General features: G+C 43.3%; 1 protein-coding gene across 2 annotated transcripts in view; it reads right to left on the reverse strand.

The window, feature by feature from the left end:
• The window catches only part of LOC122558866 (hyaluronidase Ccc Hy-1-like), a 61,438-nt gene that overhangs the window by 7,132 nt on the left and 31,998 nt on the right, over window positions 1–22,308 (reverse strand). Inside the window, exons 3-4 of one of the 2 annotated variants that reach the window (XM_043707730.2) lie at window positions 2,097–3,080; window positions 222–311 (exon numbers count right to left, since the gene is read on the reverse strand). In XM_043707730.2, the coding sequence (XP_043563665.1) occupies window positions 222–311; window positions 2,097–3,080 (1,074 nt within the window). The remainder of the gene's footprint in view (window positions 1–221; window positions 312–2,096; window positions 3,081–22,308) is intronic. The other variant, XM_087994114.1, reaches the window with a different exon arrangement.

Consider the following 22,308-nt stretch of genomic DNA (forward strand, 5'->3'; position numbering starts at 1 on the left):
GTGCCACCGTGCTATTGAGTAACAGATTTAAGTTCTCACACTACAATGAGCAGCTTCCAGTGGACTACCTGAGGAAGGTATCAGAAGATGGAGATGGTTCAAACTCATTGTGAATAAGTTACTGATTGGGCTATCATTGAATATTGTCTCCGGTTCTTTCACAGCGGCTTGTCACATATCCACTATAGAATGCGTTTACATGTCTGGGAATAAATACTAACCATTGTACGTGCAAACTCCATATCGCCCCATAAAACTATTCCAGTAGCTCCCATGGCTGCACTTTCTCCAATAGTGTGTACTAAGTCAATCTGGAAAACAGATGGAAAGTGATGTGACTAACATATTGGGAACAGCAGAACTCTGGATTGAGCTGAGTTTCAATTCATCAGAAGATCAAAATACTTCTTATATCACTTTATAGAGAAACATACAATAGCACACATGAACTGCCAAAATGGAGAAGCCCCTTCGTGCTCACAAAAGCTGATGGGCAATGCTCAAAAGCACCTAAGGTTGGTTCTCTTTTCTCTTTGTCCCTTTATTTCTTGTATACAGCTCATATTAGTCTAAAAGTCTCTATACGTGGATGCCCATGTTCTAATGCTCCACATGGTTGGTATCTCAATGCCATCTCACTGAAGCCTGCTCTTTCTGAGTTTTTTTTTCCCTTTACCATGGTTTTGTTTCACCCTTTATCATGTGTGATTATTTATCAAAAAGTGATCAGTGATATCAATCCTGAATATTGCTTTAATATTTGGATAGGTTGAGTAAATGGCCAGAAATATGGCAGATATAACGTAATACAGTTAAGCTTATAGTTATTCCCTATGGTAGAAAAAACAACGTCAGAATATTTCTTAAGCAGTAAGAAGTTGGGAAGTGCAGATGTCCAAAGGGCACTGGGTGTCCTTGTTCCGAAGTCACTAAAAATATGTACATGCAGGTGTATCAAGAAATTAGGAAGGCAAATGGTGATTGGATTTTATTGCAATAGCAAGTGAGTCCAGGCATAAAGATTGCTTGCAGTTGCATAGATCCTTGGAAAGACCTCCTGGAGTATTCAGTTAGATTTCGGTTCCATTTACTGAGGATGGATATATTTGCCAGGTCGAAGGATAACGGAGATTCACGGGATTAATTCCTGGGATGGTGGGAGTGTTTTATGGGGACAGATTGTGGACATTGACCTGTATTCTTTAATGTTTCAAAGAATGAGGGGTGACCACACTACCACTGACAAAATTCTTGCAACTCGTGACAGGGTGAATGTTGGTAAGATATCTGTCCTGTCTACAGAGTCTAAAACAGTGGTTATAATTTCAGGAAAGGGAGGAGGCAATTTAGGACTGAGGTGTGGAAGAACCTCTTCAAACAGGTGTTAAATCTTTTGAATTCTCTACCCTTATGGTAGAGAATACCCATATTCTCTGAGTATGTTCAAGATAGATGCTAAATTTCTGCAGACTAATGACATCAAGGAAGATCTCCAACAACAGAGGATCTAACCATCACACTTGACATTTGATGACATTACCATCACTGAATTCCCCCCAGTATCAATATCTTAAGTGTCACTATTGACCAGAGACTGACTACTGGATTGGACTGCACTGGCCATATAAATACTAAAATAAAGATAAAAAAACCGCAGATGCTAAAAATATGAAATGCAGACAGTGCTGGAGAAACACAGCAGGTCTGGCAGCAGCTGTTGAGATAAAACATAGACGAAGAGTGAGTGGACACGAAACATTAACTCCAATTTTCCCTCTAGTCTAGAAATCTACAGATTTCCAAATTCTTGAAATGCCATGATGGGATTTGAAGACATGCTCCAGAACATTGGCCTGGAGTTTCGATTACTAGGTCTAATGACATTATTACAATGCCACCAGCTCCCTTGTTAGATGATACATCTCTGCTTGGTTCTTCACTTCACCCACCCAAAGCATGAAGAAAGCCCAAATAGAAAGATGGCTTAAACTGAGACTGAAATTCATGTTTCACAACCCATGATAGCAGCATCATAAATTATATTATTGAAGGCAATTTCAGCCATTTGACTTACTTTGGAACAATGTCTTGCTTACCTCAGTCAGGAAGTCAAGTGTTTTTATGTATGAGTATTTGGAGTAAACCAAAACAGGCAGAGCATCATTAGCTGAATCAAGGGCAGCAACACGGAGAGCCTCCTTAATCTTGTAGTGAACAAACTTTTGAGCTTTATTTGAGGATTTTAGCTTCTCAGGGATGTAGATACTTGGATATAGACATCGTGATGCCTTCCAGAGCCATGCTAACTCGTCATTTCTAGAGATATCTTCCTTTTTGCAATGGCCTGTGTAATTATTAGCTTCATTTTCTTTAAAGTAATTATAGCAGTCTGGAAATTTGTAATAGCCCCAGTAACCCTTTGGTCTCAGAGTCTGTCCTAGTTTTAGTGTTTGTTTCATAAAGTCTTGCGCAGCATTTTCAAATTCCTTCTTGGCAATCTGGAGAATCTTACTTTCAGGTAAATGGGGGTATTCACTTCTTACTAGTTCTTCAGATTTTTCCTTGTAGATATGCAGATGGTCCCAGTTACGTTCCCAAACTGGTCGCCACTCTTCCCAATCTATCACTGCAAGCCCATGGAAGTCTTTGTCCAGTACAGTGGAAATGTTATCTGAAGCTACTGTGAGGTGGTCAGACAGACTGGCCTTCTGCACAAGACCACCATTTACTGGGATCCTCTCACTGGTGTAGTATGGGTAAAGTCCTAATTTGTTCTTGTAAAATATGGTGATATTCTTTCCAACAAAGGTCTCATTTTCATTTTCAACAATATCAAAGACACTCAGATCCAAATCAACATCAAATTTTGTTTTACACCCCGCAGTAGGTGTGTTCCAAACCACAATAAATGGCTTATTGTAGAGCATTGGTGAGGCTGATGCTGGCTTAAATTCATTCCCCCAGATGAAGGCTGGATGGGTAGAGAGATAAAATAGGGTATATATGAGTAGTGTGAGACCTGTTAACATTATTATGGTTCTTTCCTCAGCAGCTGGTGAACCTCTCCCAATCAGACCATTCTGTAAGAGAAAAACCAACAATGTTTCATTTGGAAATCAAAGAAATTCCATAGTTGATTTGATTTCATAATCAAATGCTTGAGATCCACCATATAATAGCTAGGCACACAGTGTAGAAGTACTGAAGTTTGATCCCTATCCTGTGCAGAGTTAATTGGCTTCAGCCATGACAATACTTGGGCTGCCACATTTGATCTAGCCTATGGTTCAAACTCCCCAAAAATATTCAGTGACCCTGTACGTTAACAGGACAAGAATCTCTTCAGGTAACAACCTACTGATCAAAATCTCACTCTTGAATAAAGAATGGCTACTTCAATTAAGTTCCAAGAAGTGTGTCTACACCATTGAATCTATGAGGAGAAAGTGAGGTCTGCAGATGCTGGAGATCAGAGATGGAAATGTGTTGCTGGAAAAGCGCAGCAGGTCAGGCAGCATCTAGGGAACAGGAGAATCGACGTTTCGGGCATGAAGGGCTAATGCCCGAAACGTCGATTCTCCTGTTCCCTAGATGCTGCCTGACCTGCTGCGCTTTTCCAGCAACACATTTCCACCATTGAATCTATGTCCAGTAAGATTAATGGGTAGATCTTGATTCTGTGCGATTGTATGAAGCTGTTACAGAAGATGTTCAGATTGTTATTTCCACTTTAGTTTGGAGAGATGATAAAGTGGGCTGCCAACTCACTCCAGTCCAGTTTTATACCATGCTGTGAAATTAAGATTTACCCCAAACACAAATATAATTTTTAAATCATATCACACTGCAGTGTCAGTTATTTATCTCAGATCACTTATGCAACACCACAAAAGATGGATGCATATTAGGCAGATTCTGTATCAGGGCTCATGCCCGAAACGTCGATTCTCCTGCTCCTTAGATGCTGGCTGACCTGCTGCGCTTTTCCAGCAACACATTTTCAGATTCTGTATCAGGGCAAGATCTCTTGACAAAAGAATTTTCTGATCCTACTACTTAGCTTAACATCTGTTATTGGGAAATTATTAGAGTCTATTATAAAAGATGTAATACAAGAGCATTTATGACTGCATAGTATTATAAAACAGAGTCACCACTCTTCTCCCAAACTGTTTCTAACCTAAGGAACCTTCTAAAAATTGTGAAGACCAAATTATTTTCTTTAAGGCTCTTTGAAAGATCAAAAGATTCCCTTTCAAAATATCTCTTTGCATTTTAGATATAAAACATAATAGAGATTTATAAATATTCTTGTCTATTGCTTCTAAAGGAGTACATTCCAAATGTTTTTATAGTGCTGATTTTATGCATAAAAGTAATAGAATATTAAATAAAATGAGCTGGATTTTATAAGCACGGGAACAGGTTATTTAGCCCAACCACACCATAGCAGGATTCATACTCCACTGAGCCATGTTTCCGTATCTAAACCGGTCAGAATAATCCTCTTTTTCATTCTACTTCACATGCTTATTTGATCTTCCCTGAAATGCACATACGTTTGCTTTAACCACTTCCTCAGTAGCAACACTACTTTTTCGCAAGTGTGCGTTGAGCAGTTTGTTCCTCATATAATTTCGCTGATGACAATCTCACACTGATGGCCTCTAGTTTTCTTTCCACAAGTAGAAACACTCTCTCGGTGTCTACTTTATGACAACGTTCCATCATTTAAAGACCTCTATTTGGTCATTCTCTAGCCTGTTCTTTTGAAAGCATTAGAGACCTAGTCTGTTCATCTTTTTCCTGAAGTTAGTTGGTGCGGTCCTTTTTGGTTTTTTCTTTGTACCCTCTTTCAACATGTCTTAAGAGTCACAGAGTCATAGAGATGTACAGCACGGAAACAGACCCTTCAGTCCAACTTGTCCATGCCAACGAGGTACCCTAAATAAACCTATTCCCATTTGTTTAGGACATCTGGTTGGCATGGATGAGTTGACCAAAATGTCTGGTTCCATGCTGCACATCTCTGACTCTTAGAGACATTGAGAGAGGGTACAAAGAAAAAACCCAAAAAGGATTGTACCAGAACTTCAGGAAAAAGACGAACAGACTGGGTTAATCATCTTAGTCAACAAACTTTTATCTACCCACCTCCATAACCAGCGCTCCTCAAACATTCCAGAAGATTCCCCTGGCCTCGGAAACACCATTAGCCATGCGGCTGATGCAGCTACCACCCCCACGCTGATTGATGATGTCACTTCTGCCCCCATCATGGCCACTCCCACAGCCACTTCCGGCCCTCACATCATCGCTGATGCCACACGCTCAGTGACTTCCGTCACCCCTACTGCCGTGTCTGCCACCACTTCCGACCCCACCAGCGCCACTCACCTGCATTCTGCTGACACGGCCCCCACAGACCCCACTGTCACTATCCCCACCCCCCAGAACCCCGAGGGGAACACTACCCCTGCTCATGACTCTACTCCCATTCCCCCCACCATCACACCCACTCCAGGTACTGGCTCCGACCCCACTCCCAGCTCTACACCTACACCAGCTCCCGGCTCCCAGCCCTGCCGAGTTTTCACCATCCCTCCAGACCTCCCCCTCACTGAAAACGAATGATCAGTCCTCAGCAAAGGACTCACCTTCATCCCCCTCCGTCCACGCATCAATGAATTTAATACACGCCGTGACATCGAACAATTCTTCCGTCGCCTCCGCCTCCGAGCTTACTTTCACAATCAGGACTCCCGCCCACCTTCCGAGGACCCCTTCGCCCACTTCCAACACACTACATCCACCTGGACACCCCGCACTGGCCTATTACCTGCCCTCGACCTCTTCATTTCCAACTGCCGCCGGGACATTAACCGCCTCAACCTGTCGACCCCCCTCCCCCACTCCAACCTCTCACCCTCACAACACGCAGCCCTCCAATCCCTCTGCTCCAATCCTGACCTCACCATCAAGCCAGCGGACAAAGGGGGCGCAGTGGTAGTCTGGCACACTGACCTCTACATCGCTGAAGCCAAACGTCAACTCGAGGACACCTCTTCCTACCGCCCCCTTGACCATGACCCCACCCCCCATCACCAAACCATCATCTCCCAGACCATACACAACCTCATCACCTCAGGAGATCTCCCACCCACAGCTTCCAACCTCATAGTCCGGGAACCCCGCACTGCCCGGTTCTACCTCCTTCCCAAGATCCACAAGCCTGACCACCCTGGCCGACCCATTGTCTCAGCATGCTCCTGCCCCACTGAACTCATCTCTACCTACCTCGACACTGTCCTATCCCCCCTAGTCCAGGAACTCCCCACATACGTTCGAGACACCACCCACGCCCTCCACCTCCTCCAAGACTTCCGTTTCCCCGGCCCCCAACGCCTCATCTTCACCATGGATATCCAATCCCTCTACACCTCCATCCGCCATGACCAGGGCCTCCAAGCGCTCCGTTTTTTCCTCTCCAGACGTTCCCAACAGTACCCCTCCACCGACACTCTCATTCGTTTGGCCGAACTGGTCCTCACCCTTAACAATTTCTCCTTTGAATCCTCCCACTTCCTCCAGACCAAAGGGGTAGCCATGGGCACACGTATGGGCCCCAGCTATGCCTGTCTCTTTGTTGGCTACGTAGAGCAGTTGATCTTCCGTAATTACACCGGCACCACTCCCCACCTCTTCCTCCGCTACATTGATGACTGCATTGGCGCCACCTCGTGCTCCCGCGAGGAGGTTGAGCAATTCATCAACTTCACCAACACATTCCACCCTGACCTTAAATTTACCTGGACCATTTCTGACACCTCCCTCCCCTTCCTGGACCTCTCCATCTCCATCAGTGACGACCGACTTGACACTGACATTTTCTACAAACCCACCGACTCCCACAGCTACCTGGATTACACCTCTTCCCACCCTACCTCTTGCAAAAATGCCATCCCGTATTCCCAATTCCTCCGCCTCCGCCGTATCTGCTCCCAGGAGGAGCGGTTCCACCATAGAACACACCAGATGGCCTCCTTCTTTAGAGACCGCAATTTCCCTTCCCACGTGGTTAAAGATGCCCTCCAACGCATCTCATCCACATCCCGCACCTCCGCCCTCAGACCCAACCCCTCCAACCGCAACAAGGATAGAACGCCCCTGGTGCTCACCTTCCACCCTACCAACCTTCGCATAAACCAAATCATCCGCCGACATTTCCGCCACCTCCAAACAGACCCCACCACCAGGGATATATTTCCCTCCCCACCCCTCTCCGCCTTCCGCAAAGACCGTTCCCTCCGTGACTACCTGGTCAGGTCCACGCCCCCCTACGACCCACCCTCCCATCCTGGCACTTTCCCCTGCCACCGCAGGAACTGTAAAACCTGTGCCCACACCTCCTCCCTCACCTCCATCCAAGGCCCTAAAGGAACCTTCCACATCCATCAAAGTTTTACCTGCGCATCCACTAATATCATCTATTGTATCCGTTGCTCCCGATGCGGTCTCCTCTACATTGGGGAGACTGGGCGCCTCCTAGCAGAGCGCTTTAGGGAACATCTCAGAGACACCCGCATCAATCAACCAAATCGCCCAGTGGCTCAACATTTCAACTCCCCCTCCCACTCTGCCGAGGATATGGAGGTGCTGGGCCTCCTCCACCACCGCTCCCTCACCACCAGACGCCTGGAGGAAGAACGCCTCATCTTCCGCCTCGGAACACTTCAACCCCAGGGCATCAATGTGGATTTCAACAGTTTCCTCATTTCCCCTTCCCCCACCTCATCCTAGTTTCTAACCTCCAGCAACTCGACTTGTCCGGACTTGTCCGACCTGCCCAGCTCCTTTTCCACCTATCCACTCCACCCTCTCTTCCCTGACCTATCACCTTCATCTCCTTCCCCACTGACCTATTGTACTCTATGCTACTCTCTCCCCACCCCCACCCTCCTCTAGCTTATCTCTCCATGCTTCAGGCTCTCTGCCTTTATTCCTGATGAAGGGCTTTTGCCCGAAACGTCGATTTTGCCTGTCCTCGGATGCTGCCTGAATTGCTGTGCTCTTCCAGCACCACTAATCCAGAATCTGGTTTCCAGCATCTGCAGTCATTGTTTTTACCATCTTTAAAATATGGTGACCCAAATGGTATATGCCAGTACTCAAAATACACAGCGACAGTGGGTGGATTGGTTTCCGAGAATCCCAAAATGGCCCAGGAGGATTCATTCACATGAACAATCAGAAAAAACCAGCGGCATGGTAGTTCAGTGGTTAGCACTGCTGCCTCAGAACACCAGGTTCGATTCCCGCCTTGAGTGACTGTCTGTGTGGAGTTTACACATTCTCCCTGTGTCTGTGCAGGTTTCCTCCGGGTGCTCTGGTTTCCACAATCTAAAGATGCGCAGATCAAGTGAATTGGTGATGCTAAATTGCCCATAGTGTTAGGTGCAATAGTCAGGGTAAATGTAGAGGGGTGGGTTACACTTCAGAAGGTTGGTGTGGACTTGTTGGGCCAAATGGCCTGATTCCATACTGTAAGGAATCTAATCTAATCAGAAGTTGTCCTAATATCTTGGGCAGTTGGATTTATGAAGGGCTGTTCATCTAATCAAAGGTTATTTTTATCTCTCATGTTTGCTGCTGATAAGCTCACAGTGAAATTATCATCAGAAAATGATGGAGAAAAGTAGCTTATGAATGCAGTGAGAAGGTTAATGGTAGCATTGGGCAAGACTAGCACAACCAAGCGACTCTGCAGAAACTAGGACTAGAGCAAGTGGGAATGGACCAGGCTGGAGTACAGCAATTGGCCAAGCAAACTGGGGACCCAAAGCAGAGATAGAGGGACCAGAAAGTAGCCATGAAAGTGAGGATGGTAGGGCCAGAAGGCAAAGCAAAGGGCTGCAGGGCAAATTGAGTCCTTAAAGGGGGACAGATGGACAGAAAAGTGTGGGAGAATGAAGCAACAAAGGAACAAGCAGTTTAGAAGATTTTAACAAAGGAATTGTGTACTGTATAAACATTACTATTGTGATGAAAACTGTAAAATGGATAATTTAATATGTAAATTTAATTTCATTAAAGTTTATATTTTTGGGTTGATACATCTCAAAGTATCTCATGTACTATGTGTTACTTGAGGTGCAGTGACTGAGTTAGAGACAAGTACACAATCTCTTTGATGTGACCTCGGAAAGCATGTTTATTGTGATGGATCTTGTGTACAGTAGCATCAGTTATTAAAAGAAAGGTTGCTAACTTATGCTTGTTATCCTATGCCAATTTAAATACTGTAACAAAATTTGTGCCTTTTTTGTGCATTGTTGTTGCTTTAGATCTAACTGAGTAATAATGATTATTGAGAATAATGTTTAATTCTTCTAATTCTGCATCTGCGTGAGTCTAAATATCCCATATGTCACCACAAATATGGAAGGAAATGCGAAAATGTGACTGCAATGTCTAATAAAGGACCTAGTGAGAATGAAAAAGGAACCCTCAAAAACTCAACAAAATTCTAGAACTTCCTTCCTAACCGCAATGTTCATTTGCAGCACTTAAAAGAAAGGCAGCTCATTACATTCCTATGAATTCGGGAATGCAATAAATGCTGGATTTTGCAACAACATTCCCAGCCTATGAAGGAATTACAAGAAATATGTCCCCAAACTCTGTATCAATTACAGTTATGTTTTACTCTTCATTTATTGGTCCAGATATTGTGATTACATTTAAACAGGTTCAACTAATAGTAATTCTCTTTAAAATTACCAACATACCTGTTGGTGATTTTTCTGGCCAAGTTTCTAAGCCTGGCCAGTCCCTAATCCATCCATTGAAGGAAACCAGGGAAAACCCTATTCAGCATTGGAGGTGTGCTGCAGACCAAGACATCCCCCTTCATACAACACTTCCTGCAGTGTTTTGGGGGTTAAAGGTCTCAAAGTTAATTTGAAAGTGACTCAGGAAAGATAAGTGTGTAATATCAGTGATAAGATAGGGTGGATGCTAGGGACGTAAGAGGATTGTGTGCTATGTGGGTAAAAGTGTGGGGTACAAGGTACATGGATGTGTGTTTATAGAGTCATTCTGAATGGAAACAGATCATTTGGTCCTTGCCAACCATAATCCCAAACTAGTCCCAACTACCTGCACTTGGCTCTTATCCCTCCAAACATTTCTTATTCATGTACTTAGCAAAATGTCTTTTAAATGTTGCAACTGTACCTGCATCCACCACTTCCTCTGGCAGTAGTTTCCACACATGAACTCTATGTGTAAAAAAGTTGGCACTCAATTTTCAAACAATCTTTCTCCTCTCACCTTAAACATATGCCCCCTATGTTTGAAATGCACCACTAGGAAAAAACATTTGCCATTCACCTTAATTAATCTCATCATGATTTTATAAACCTCTGTAAGGTCACCTATCAGTCTCTTGCGTACCAGTGAAAAAGGTCTCAGCCTATCTTTACGATTCAAACCCTCCATTTCCAGCAACATCACAGTAAATCTTTCCGAACTCTCTCCAATTTAATAATATACATCTGGTAGCAGGGTGGCCAGAACTGTGCACAGTACTCCAGAAGAGGCCTCACCAATGTCCTGTATAACCTCAATATGATGTCCCAACTCCTATATTCAAAGGTCTGATCAATGAAGGAAAGCATGCTAAACACTTTCTTAACCAACCTGTCTATATGTAATGGAAATTTCAAACAATTATGTTCTTGAATCCCTAGGTCTCTTTGTTCAACAACCCTACCTAGGGCCCTACCATTAATTGTATAATTCCTGCCCCTTTTTGTTTTACCCAAATGCATTACATTGGGTAAAATTCAAATTCAACTCCATCTGCCAATCCTCAGCCCATTAACCCAATTGATCAAGATCTCTTTGCAATCTTAGATAACCTTCTTCACTGCCGACTATACCACCAATTTTAGTGTCAGTCACAAATTTACGAACCATGCCTCTTAAGTTCTCATCCAAATAATATATAAGTGTCAAACAAAAGCACTAGCCTTTATTTTTTGAAGAAATAGAACTGAAAATATGTGAAGTTATTCTGCATCTGTATTGAACAGTTCTCAGACTATACTTTAGAGAATGTCATGCAATTCAGGTTGTAAAATTATATCAAATATGAAGTGGCACTGGAGAAGGTGTATTGAAGATTGAAAAGGATGATGTCCTGACACCCTCACCAAGAACTAAACAACCCCACCCCAGACCCAACTTTGATAGACCCAGCTAGCAATCCCCTCCACATAGTTGTGCCAGAACTCAACCCAACACCCAACCAACACCAAGCCGATCCCTACCAGACCCAGCAGCAGCACCCACTCCACCCTCACCTTCGACCCTGCTGGATTTAACACTTTCATCTCCCTGCATTACCCTCCCCACCAACCCACTACCTTCAGCTTATATACTACCTTTTCTTTGCTACCATCAGTTTTGAAGAAGAGGCACTGGACACAAAACATTAACTCTGCTTTTTCTAACTCTATTACAGATGCTGCCAGACCTGCTCCTAGACCAGCAATTTCTGCTTTTGCCCGATATTTGCACCATTCACAGTCCTTTGTTTTATAATAGTGGCCAAACCACGGCTTACGAGGGAAAATAGAGACAGTACTGGTTGCAAAGAAGAGGCACACAAATTGACAAGAAAAAAAGTAACTGACCTGAGGATTGGGAACAGTTTACAAGTCAGCAAAGGAGAACCAAGGGAATGATTAAGAGGGGGGAAATAGAGTATGAGAGTAAGTTTCCAGTAAATTCATACTTGGCTTCTGTCTTCACAAAGGAGGACATGAATAACATATCATAAATAATGAAGAACACAGGGTTTAGTGAAAGAAAGTTAACTGAAGCAAATCAAGATTAATAGAGAAATTGTGTTGAAGAAATTGATGGGATTGAAGGAGGATGCAGAGATGTTGCAGTGTGATTTGGACAAGCAAGGTGAATGGGCAAATGCATGGCATATGTCAGATTGTGGATAAATGTGAAGTTATCCACGTTGGTAGTGAAAAGAGGAAGGCAGATTATTATCTGAATAGTTGTAATTTGAGATGGGAAATGTTCAATGAGACCTGTGTGTCCTTGTGTACCAGTTACTGAAAGCGAGTGTTCAGATCCAGCAAGCAGCAAAGAAGGCAAACTGTATGTCTGCCTTCATAGCAATAGGATTTGAATACAGAAACAAGGGTGTCTTGCTGCAAATATATAGGGCATTAGTGAGGTCACACCTGGAATATTAAGTACACTTTTGGTCTCCTTATCTGAGGATCTTCTTGCTACAGAAGGAGTGCAGCAAAGATTTACCAAATTGATTCCTGGGATGGCAAGACAATGTATGAGGAGAGACTGAGTCAATTAGGATTGTATTCACTGGAGTTTAGAAGAATGAGGTGGGATATCATAGAAACCAGTAAAATTCTAACTGGACTTTACAGGTTAGATGTAGGAAGGATGCTTTTCGATGCTGGGGGAGGTTCAGATCCAGAGGTCATGGTTTAAGGATAAGGGTAAACCTTTTATGACTAAAAGGAGGAGAAATTTCTTCACCCAGAAGATGGTGAGCCTGTGGAATTCACAACCACAGAAAATGATTGAGGCCAAAACATTGTGTTTTCAAGAAAGATGTAGATGTAACTCTTGTGGCTAAAGGAATCGAGGGATATGGCAGGAGGTTGGGATTAGGGTATTGAGCTTGATGATCAGCCGTGATTGTAGTGAACAGTACACCAGGCTCAAAGGGTCGAATGGCCTATTCCTGCTCCGATTTTCAATTTTCTATGGCTTTTTTTGAGAGTTTCAGATACAAGGGAATTGCTCATTGGAAGTTTCCATTTCCTGGGCAGTTCTCATGGAGTCTGCCGCATTGAGAATTCTGCATGGTCCTTACAGTCTATACAGCTCCAATAATCCATTGGAATACCTGGCCAATATGTTGAAGGCCTTTTGGGAGATAAATTATGTGTACTACATTACCCTTGTCTACCTGCAGAGTCACAAATAATTTACAAAACACAGATAAATATGTGGTAATATATTTTTGTGGGAAGATTAGGGAGGTGGGATTACAAATGCATCAATTGCTACAAGTTGCACAGTGTGTTTGCTAGGCCATTTATAAAAAAAAACTGTGGACGCTGGAAATCTACAACAAAAGCAGATAGTGTTGGAGAAAGTCTGGCAGCATCTGTCAACAGAAAACACAATTAACATTTCAGGTCCAATGCACCTTCTTCAGAACTGAAGGGTCACTTGACAAAATTTTGTAACAAAAGCACATTGTCTATTGTGGAGGGAAGAGAATTGAAAACTTAGCAGATCATATTAAATGTGCATTGAATTTTGGTTAGACCACAAATAAGAGAGCTCTGTGCAATTTTCGTCACTAGATTTTCTAAAGGATATAGAGGCACCAGGGAATGTTAACTGAGAATTTTACCAGAAATATGTGGGTGTACAAGTCAGGAAAGAATTGACAGGTGTGGTCTCTTTTCTCTTCAAAAGGCCAGAGTGATAACCTAATGGAAAACTTTATTCAGAGAATTCCCGACACAGTGGCTCAGTGGTTAACACTGCTGCCTCACAGCACCATGGACCCAGGTTTGATTCCAGCCTTGGTTGACTGTCTGTGGAATTTACACATTTTCCCCGTGTCTGCGTGGGTTTCGTCAGGGTGCTCTGGTTTCCTCCCACCTTCCAAAAATGTGTAGGTCAGGTGAATTGGTCATGCTAAATTGCCCATAGTGTTCAGGGATGTGTAGGTTAGGTGCATTAGTCAGGGGAAATGTCGAGTAGTAGGGTAGGGGAATGGGTCTGGATGGGATACTCTTCGGAGGGTTGGTGTGGACTTGTTGGGCCTATCCGTCTGTTTCCACATGTTAGGGATTCTATGATTCCCTTGTTGGTAAAGCTTTATAATTAAGATGATTTTTGATACAGCAGATCTAGATAGAATGTTTTCTCTTTATGGGAGTATAAGATTAACATAAGATTGATCAATATAAGATTGTCACCAAGAAATCCATTAAGGAATTCAGAAGAAACATTTTTATTTAATTAAACAGCAGTAACAATGTGAAACTTGTACAACAGGGGAGTAACTGAAGAGAATTTTAAGAAGTAGACAAGCATTTGAAGGTTAAGGGAATAGATGCTTTCGAAAGTAAATTTAGATGAAGAATGATAGGAGTCTCGTGTTCAGCATGAACACTGGAATAGTCTGGTTTGACCAAGTGACTTATTTTTGTGCTGCATATCCTATGTACTTACTCATTTATCTCATGAAAGAATTCAACAAGGTTGACAAATTATTCCATTTTTAAGATGCAAACATGACTGAGAATTTTAAATATCTTCAGATTATTTCCTTATTGTTTTTCAAGATGTATTTTTCAATGCAAATAATATGCATATGGAAATTGTACAAGGTAATTTTATATAAATATGTTGTTTACTGTTTGTCAATTTAGGTTTTAACCCAAAAATCTTTATCTGAAATGTATTTCTGTCACTTACGCAAGCACCTGGCCCAGCAGGGATATATTTAGAGTCACAGAGTTATAGAGAAGTATATCATGGAACAGACCCTTTCGTTCAACCCATCCATGCCAACTAGACATCCTAAATAAATCTAGTCCCATTTGCCAGCATTTGGCCCACGTCCCTCTAAACCTTCCTATTTATATACCCATCCACATCCCTTTTAAATCTAATTGTACCAGCCTCAACCACTTCCTCTGGCAGCTCATTCCATACATGCACCACCCTCTGCATGAAAAGTTGCCCCTCAAATCCCTTTTAAGCCTTCCCCCTCTCACTTAAACCTATGCCCTCTAGTTTTGGACCTCCCACCCTGGGAAAAGACCTTGTCTGTTTACCCTATCCATGTCCCTCATGATTTTATAAACCTTTATAAGGTCATCTCTCAGCCTCTGGCAATCCAGCCAAAATAGCCCCAGCCTATTCAGCCTCTCCCTACAGCTCAAATCCTCCAGCTCTGGCAACATGCTTGTAAATCTTTTCTGAACCCTTTCAAGTTTCACAACATCCTTGCCTAGAGCAGGGAGACCAGAATTGCACTCAGTATTCCAAAAGTGGCCTAAACAACGTCCTGTCCAGCTGCAACATAACCTCCCAACTCCTATACTCAATACTCAATAAAGGAGGAGAAAGTGAGGTCTGCAGATGCTGGAGATCAGAGCTGAAAATGTGTTGCTGGAAAAGCGCAGCAGGTCAGGCAGCATCCAGGGACATTCCTGAAGAAGGGCTTATGCCCGAAACGTCGATTCTCCTGTTCCCTGGATGCTGCCTGACCTGCTGCGCTTTTCCAGCAACACATTTTCAGCTCAATACTCAATAAAGGCAAGCATATCAAATACAGAGGAACTTTGATTATCTGAAGGACACTAGTGGGAAGTATTTCTTTCGGTTAATCGAATTCCGGATAATCAAATGCCGGATAACAGTTTAAGCGAGGATTGGGACTTTGCGATCTTGCCATATAATCCAATATTCGGATAATCAAATGCGAGATAATCGAGTTTCCTCTGTATCTTCTTCACTATCCTATTTACCTACGACTCCATTTCAAGGAATTATGAACCTGTCCTCCAAAGTCTCTTTGTTCAGCAACACTACCCAGGACCTTACCATTAAGTGTATAAGTCTTGCCCTGATTTGCCTTTCCACAATTTAAGCACTAAATGCAATCACTGACTGCATAAAATACAATGCAACAGAAAGCATTGCTGCAACAGGAAATCTTCATTGTGCAAAAAAAGGATGAATTTTAGTGTACTGCAATAAGCCTTCCCTGTATAATTAACAGAGGTTTCACAATATTGCAATAAATGCCACAATTCATTCAAGATTTACAGTTTCACTTCCAAAAGGAAATCCATATCAAGAAAACACATGAAATTATTTATAAGGGACTGATAAAATGATTTTATATAAATAGCAAAAAAATCTGTAAAGATCTCTGACACTCTTGCTCAACCTTACTGCAATCCTGAAGACTATTAAATGCTCATAGTGAGTAAAACTATGTGCTCCTTCTATTCAGTATATGAACTCTAAGACCTTCCATATTTTCACAAATATATTATAAATACTGTTCTCCATTTATTTTGCAGTACTCATATGTATGATTAGATTCATCTACAGTGTGGAAACAGGCCCTTCAGCCCAACAAGTCCACACTGACCTTCCGAAGAGTCACCCACCCACAGCCATTTCCCTCTGAACACTGCACCTACCACTATGGGCAATTTAGAAGGCCAATTCACCTGACTTGCACATCTTTGGACTGTGGGAGGAAACCAGAGTATCCCCACGCAGACACGGGGAGAATGTGCAAACTCCACACAGACAGTCACCCGAGGCTGGAATCGAACCTGGGACCCTGGTGCTGTGAGGCAGCAGTGCTAACCACTGAGCCACTGTGCCACATGCTACCTCGCTCCATCGTCTCCTTTCAAACAGCATAGACTTCTAGATAATAACTATACTATTTAGTTCAATATCACTCTATACATATAGCCCACACTTTCATTACAACATAACCTTTATTTCCAAGTCAACATTTACAGCAAAAATACATTATTCAAATTTAACTATCAATGATTGTTTAATTTTCTGAAGAATCTTTCTTTGTAAGTTTGCTCCAACCTGTTTTTACATTTCATTCATGGTACTCCTGATTAAAAATAGCTGCTAGTTCTTATTGCAGATAAGTCAAATGATTTTCCTTTGTGTGTTGCAAGCACTCAGTACATCAAGAACTTAAAAATAAACCTCCCAGAGGTGTTATTCTGAAAAGCATACTTATATTTTTTGATGAGCCAGAAAATGGAGCTCTGAATCTACAAATTGTTATTACATACATTTTGCAAGAGATTTATGTTAAGGTATATTGTACACATAAATAAGACAGAGTACAAGACAGTTTGCTTACTCACCACTGCCCAGGCTGGTATTTCTGTGTCTCATGACAGAAAGACTGAAGAAACAAATTAATTTGCATTTATGTATTGCATCATCACACCCTGACGATGTCTCAAGGCACTTTTTAACCAAAGGTTGCTTAATGTTGGAAAATGCTATAGCTGTTGGTCTTCTGTAGAACTGCTGACACTCAAAGTTGTTTTGTTGTTCCACACAACCTAACAGCAACAGAATAGCACTTACATTTTGAAAACTGTTTCTTGAGTTGGTAGATCTCCTCCTTCAAGATATTCCTGCTTTGATAGCCTTTTTTGAGAGTTTGACCAAGCTTTTAGTCATCTGTCTTCATATTTCTGTCTTTGATTTGGTTTTGTTTGTCCCATAAAGTGAGGTGGTGGAGGCTGGTACAATTGCAACACTTAAGAGGCATTTGGATGGGTATATGAATAGGGAAGGATTGGGAGGGATATGGGCCGGGTGCTGACAGGTGGGACTAGATTGGGTTGGGATATTGGCATGGACGGGTTGGACTGAAGGGTCTGTTTCCATGCTGTACACCTATGACTCTCAGTGCCTTGGGCCAACCTAGACAGATGTTGGAGCAAATTACGGCAGAAGCTGGAATCTGTACTGAAAACAAGAAGTGTTGGAGATCACAGAAGGTCAGGCAGCATCCATGGGGGGAGAGAGAGAGAGAGAGAGAGAGAGAGAGAGAGACCAGGAGCTCATCACAGCTGATGTGCAGTGTGGAGGGGACAGCATTCATGCAACAGCGGTGGAGAGGGGGGCAGTGGAGTGCTGGGGTAGAAAAGGTGTTGATAGACCACAGAAAGTGATCAGAATAAGAGAATGGCAGAACAATTACGTCAAAAAGTGTGGTGCTGGAAAAGCAAAGCAGGTCAGGTTAGCATCCGAGCAGCAGGAGAGTCAACGTTTCGGGCATAAGCGCTTCATCAGCAAGGGCCCATTCTTGATGAAGGGCTTATGCCCGAAATGTTGACTCTCCTGTTCCTCAGATGCTGCCTGACCTACCGTGCTTTTCCAGCACCACACTTTTCGACTCTGGTCTCCAGCATCAGCACTCGTCACTTTCTCCCAGAAAGGAATGGGAGTGGGTTCACAATCCGAAGGTGTTGAATTCAATATTAAGTCCAGAAGTTTGTAAAGTGACTACTCTGAAGATGAGATGTTGTCCCTCCAGTTTGCACTGTGATTCACTGGAACATTTTCCACATGCCAAGGACAAACAAGTGGGTATGCGAGCAGGACAAAGAACAAAGAAAATTACAGCGCAGGAACAAGCCCTTCAGCCTTCCAAGCCTGTGCCAATCCAGATCTTCTATCTAAACCTGTCACCTATTTTTCTAAGGATCTTTATCCCTCTGCTCCCTGCCCATTCATGTATCTGTCTCGATACATGGAATATAGAACATAGAACATAGAACAATACAGCACAGAACAGGCCCTTCGGCCCACGATGTTGTGCCGAACATTTGTTCTAGCTTAAGCACCCATCCATATACCTATCCAATTGCCGCTTAAAGGTCGCCAATGATTCTGAGTCTGCCACTCCCACAGGCAGCGCATTCCATGCCATCACCACTCTCTGGGTAAAGAACCTACCCCTGACATCCCCCCTATACCTTCCACCCTTCACCTTAAATTTATGTCCCCTTGTAACACTGTTGTACCCGGGGAAAAAGTTTCTGACTGTCTACTCTATCTATTCCTCTGATCATCTTATAAACCTCTACCAAGTCACCCCTCATCCTTCGCCGTTCCAATGAGAAAAGGCCTATCACTCTCAACCTATCCTCGTACGACCTATTCTCCACTCCAGGCAACATCCTGGTAAATCTCCTCTGCACCCTCTCCAAAGCTTCCACATCTTTCCTAAAGTGAGGCGACCAGAACTGCACACAGTACTCCAAATGTGGCCTAACCAAGGTCCTGTACAGCTGCAACATCACTTCACGACTCTTGAATTCAATCCCTCTGCTAATGAACGCTAATACACCACAGGCCTTCTTACAAGCTCTATCCACCTGAGTGGCAACTTTCAAAGATCTATGAATATAGACCCCAAGATCCCTCTGCTCCTCCACCTGACTAAGAACCCTACCATTAACCCTGTATTCCGCATTCTTATTTGTTCTTCCAAAATGGACAACCTCACACTTGACAGGGTTGAACTCCATCTGCCACTCCTCAGCCCAGCTCTGCATCATATCTAAGTCTCTTTGCAGCCGGCAACAGCCCTCCTCACTATCCACAACTCCACCAATCTTTGTATCATCTGCAAATTTACTGACCAACCCTTCGACTCCCTCTTCCAAGTCATTAATAAAAATTACAAACAGCAGAGGACCCAGAACTGATCCCTGCGGAACTCCACTTGTAACTGGGCTCCAGGCTGAATATTTACCATCTACCACCACTCTCTGACTTCGACAGGTTAGCCAGTTTTCTATCCAACTGGCCAAATTTCTCTCTATCCCATGCCTCCTGACTTTCCGCATAAGCCTACCATGGGGAACCTTATCAAATGCCTTACTAAAATCCATGTGCTCTACCCTCATCCACATTCTTGGTCACCTCCTCAAAGAATTCAATAAGACTTGTAAGGCAAGACCTACCCTTCACAAATCCGTGCTGGCTGTCCCTAATCAAGCAGTGGCTTTCCAGATACTCATAAATCCTATCCCTCAGTACCCTTTCCATTACTTTGCCTATCACCGAAGTAAGACTAACTGGCCTGTAATTCCCGGGGTTATCCCTATTCCCTTTTTTGAACAGGGGCACAACATTCGCCACTCTCCAGTCCCCTGGTACCACCCCCGTTGACAGTGAAGACGAAAAGATCATTGCCAACGGCTCTGCAATTTCCTCTCTTGCTTCCCACATAATCCTAGGATATATCCCGTCAGGCCCAGGGGACTTGTCTATCCTCAAGTTGTTCAAAATGCCCAACACATCTTCCTTCCTAACAAGTATCTCTTCTAGCTTACATACTCTCCTCTTCAACAATACTGAAGAAAAGTACTCATTCAAGACCTCTCCTATCTCTTCAGACTCAATACACAGTCTCCCACTACTGTCCTTGATCAGACCTACCCTCGTTCTCGTCATTCTCATGTTTCTCACATACGCATAAAATGCCTTGGGGTTATCCTTGATCCTATCCGCCCAAGATTTTTCATGCCCTCTCTTAGCTCTCCTAATCCCTTTCTTCAGCTCCCTTCTGGCTATCCTGTATCCCTCCAACGCTCTGTCTGAACCTTGTTTCCTTGTAAGCCATCTTAAATGATGCTTTTGTGCCCACCTCTGCTGGCAACATGTTCCAGGCACCCATTATCCTCTGTGTAAAGAAATTTCCACACATATCTCCCTTAAACTTTTCCCCTCTCACTTTGAACCCAGGGGACTTGTCTATCCTCAAGTTGTTCAAAATGCCCAACTCATCTTCCTTCCTAACAAGTGTCTCTTCTAGCTTACCAGTCCGTTCCATACTCTCCTCTTCAACAATACTTCAACAATAATTGAGTCCCCTGCTCTGGGAAATAGCTTCTTGCTATCCACCCTGTCTATACCTCTCATGATTTTGTAAACTTCAATCAGGTCCCCCCTCAACCTCCATCTTTCTAATGAAAATAATCTGAATCTACTCAACCTCTCTTCATAGCTAGCGCCCTCCATACCAGGCAACATCCTGGTGAACCTCTTATGCACCCTCTCTAAAGCATCCAATCCTTCTGGTAATATGGCGACTAGAACTGTACACAATATTCCAAATGTTGCCAAACCAAAGTCCTGTACAACTGGAACATGACCTGCTAACTCTTGCACTGAATATCCCATCCGATGAAGGAAGGCATGCTGTATCACTTCTTGACCACTTTATTGACCTATGTGAAACCTTCAGGTTACAATGGACCTGAACACCCAGATCTCTCTATACATCAATTCTCCCCAGGGCTTTTCCATTTATTGTATGGTTCTATCTTGAATTGGATCTTCTAAAATGCATAATTTCGCATTTGCCCAGATGAACTCCATCTGCCATTTCTCTGCCCAACTCTCCTACCTATCTATATTCTGCTGCATTCTCTGACAGTCCCTTTCAATATGTGCTACTCCACCAAAATCTTAGTGTCATCTGCAAACTTGCTAATGAGACTATCTATGCCTTCCTCCAGATCATTTATGTATATCACAAACAACAGTGGTCCCAACACGGATCTCTGTGGAACAACACTGATCACAGTTCTCCATTTTGAGAAACTCCCTTGCGTGACTGCACTCTGTCTCCTGCTGCCCAACCAGTTCTCTATCCATTTAGCTCATACACCCTGGACTCCATGCAATTTCACTTTCTTCATCAGCCTATCATGGGGAACCTTATCAAATACCTTTGACTTCATGTCATATCTGAAGTCCATGTATATGACATCTCCAGCCCTTCCCTCATCAATCAACTTTGTCACTTTCTCAAAGAATTCTATAAAGTTGGTAAGACATGGCCTTCCCTATACAAAACCATGTTGCCTACCACTGATAAGCCCATTTTCTGCCAAATGTAAATAGATCCTATCCCTCAGTAGCATCTCCAGCAGCTTCCCTACCACTGACATCAGGCTGACTGACCTATAATTACCTGGATCATCGCTGCTACCCTTTATTAACAAGGGGACAACATTAGCGATTCTCCAGTCCTCCAGAGCCTCATGTGTTCAAGGATGCTGCTAAGACATCTGTTAAGGCCCCAGCTATTTCCTCTCTTGCTTCCCTCAGTAGCCTGGGATAGATCCCATCCGGACGTGCGGACTTGTCCACCTTAACACCAACACGTCCTCCCTCCTTATGGCGATTTGACCTAGAGTAATCAAACTTCTATCCCGAAGCTCGACATTCATTATGCCCCTCTCCTCGGTGAATACCAATGAAAAGTACTCATTAAGGATGCTGTGTTAAAATGACTAGCTACGGGAAGGTCGGAGTCATGCTTGCGCATGGACCGGAGGTGTTCTGCAAAACAGTCACCCAATCTGCGTTGGTTTCTCCATTGTAGAGTAGGTCACATTGGGTGCAGCAAATACAATACACAAGATTGGAGGAGGTATAGATGAAAATGCTGCTTCACCTGGAAAGTGAACAGGAAGGTGGTGGTGGGCAGTTTTGCACCTTCTGCTGTTATATGGGAAAGTGTCGTGGAGAGGGGGGGAATGGTGTTTGTGGAATGGACTAGGGTGTTCCGGAGGGAACGATCCCTGAGAAATGCAGGTAGGTAACTAGTTTGCTGAAAACTTATCATGGTGGCAAATATTGTTG

The sequence above is a fragment of the Chiloscyllium plagiosum genome, unplaced genomic scaffold (genome assembly GCF_037043375.1).
Source record: "Chiloscyllium plagiosum isolate Xiang-an unplaced genomic scaffold, Cpla_swu_hap1 HiC_scaffold_14, whole genome shotgun sequence".
Taxonomy (NCBI): domain Eukaryota; kingdom Metazoa; phylum Chordata; class Chondrichthyes; order Orectolobiformes; family Hemiscylliidae; genus Chiloscyllium; species Chiloscyllium plagiosum.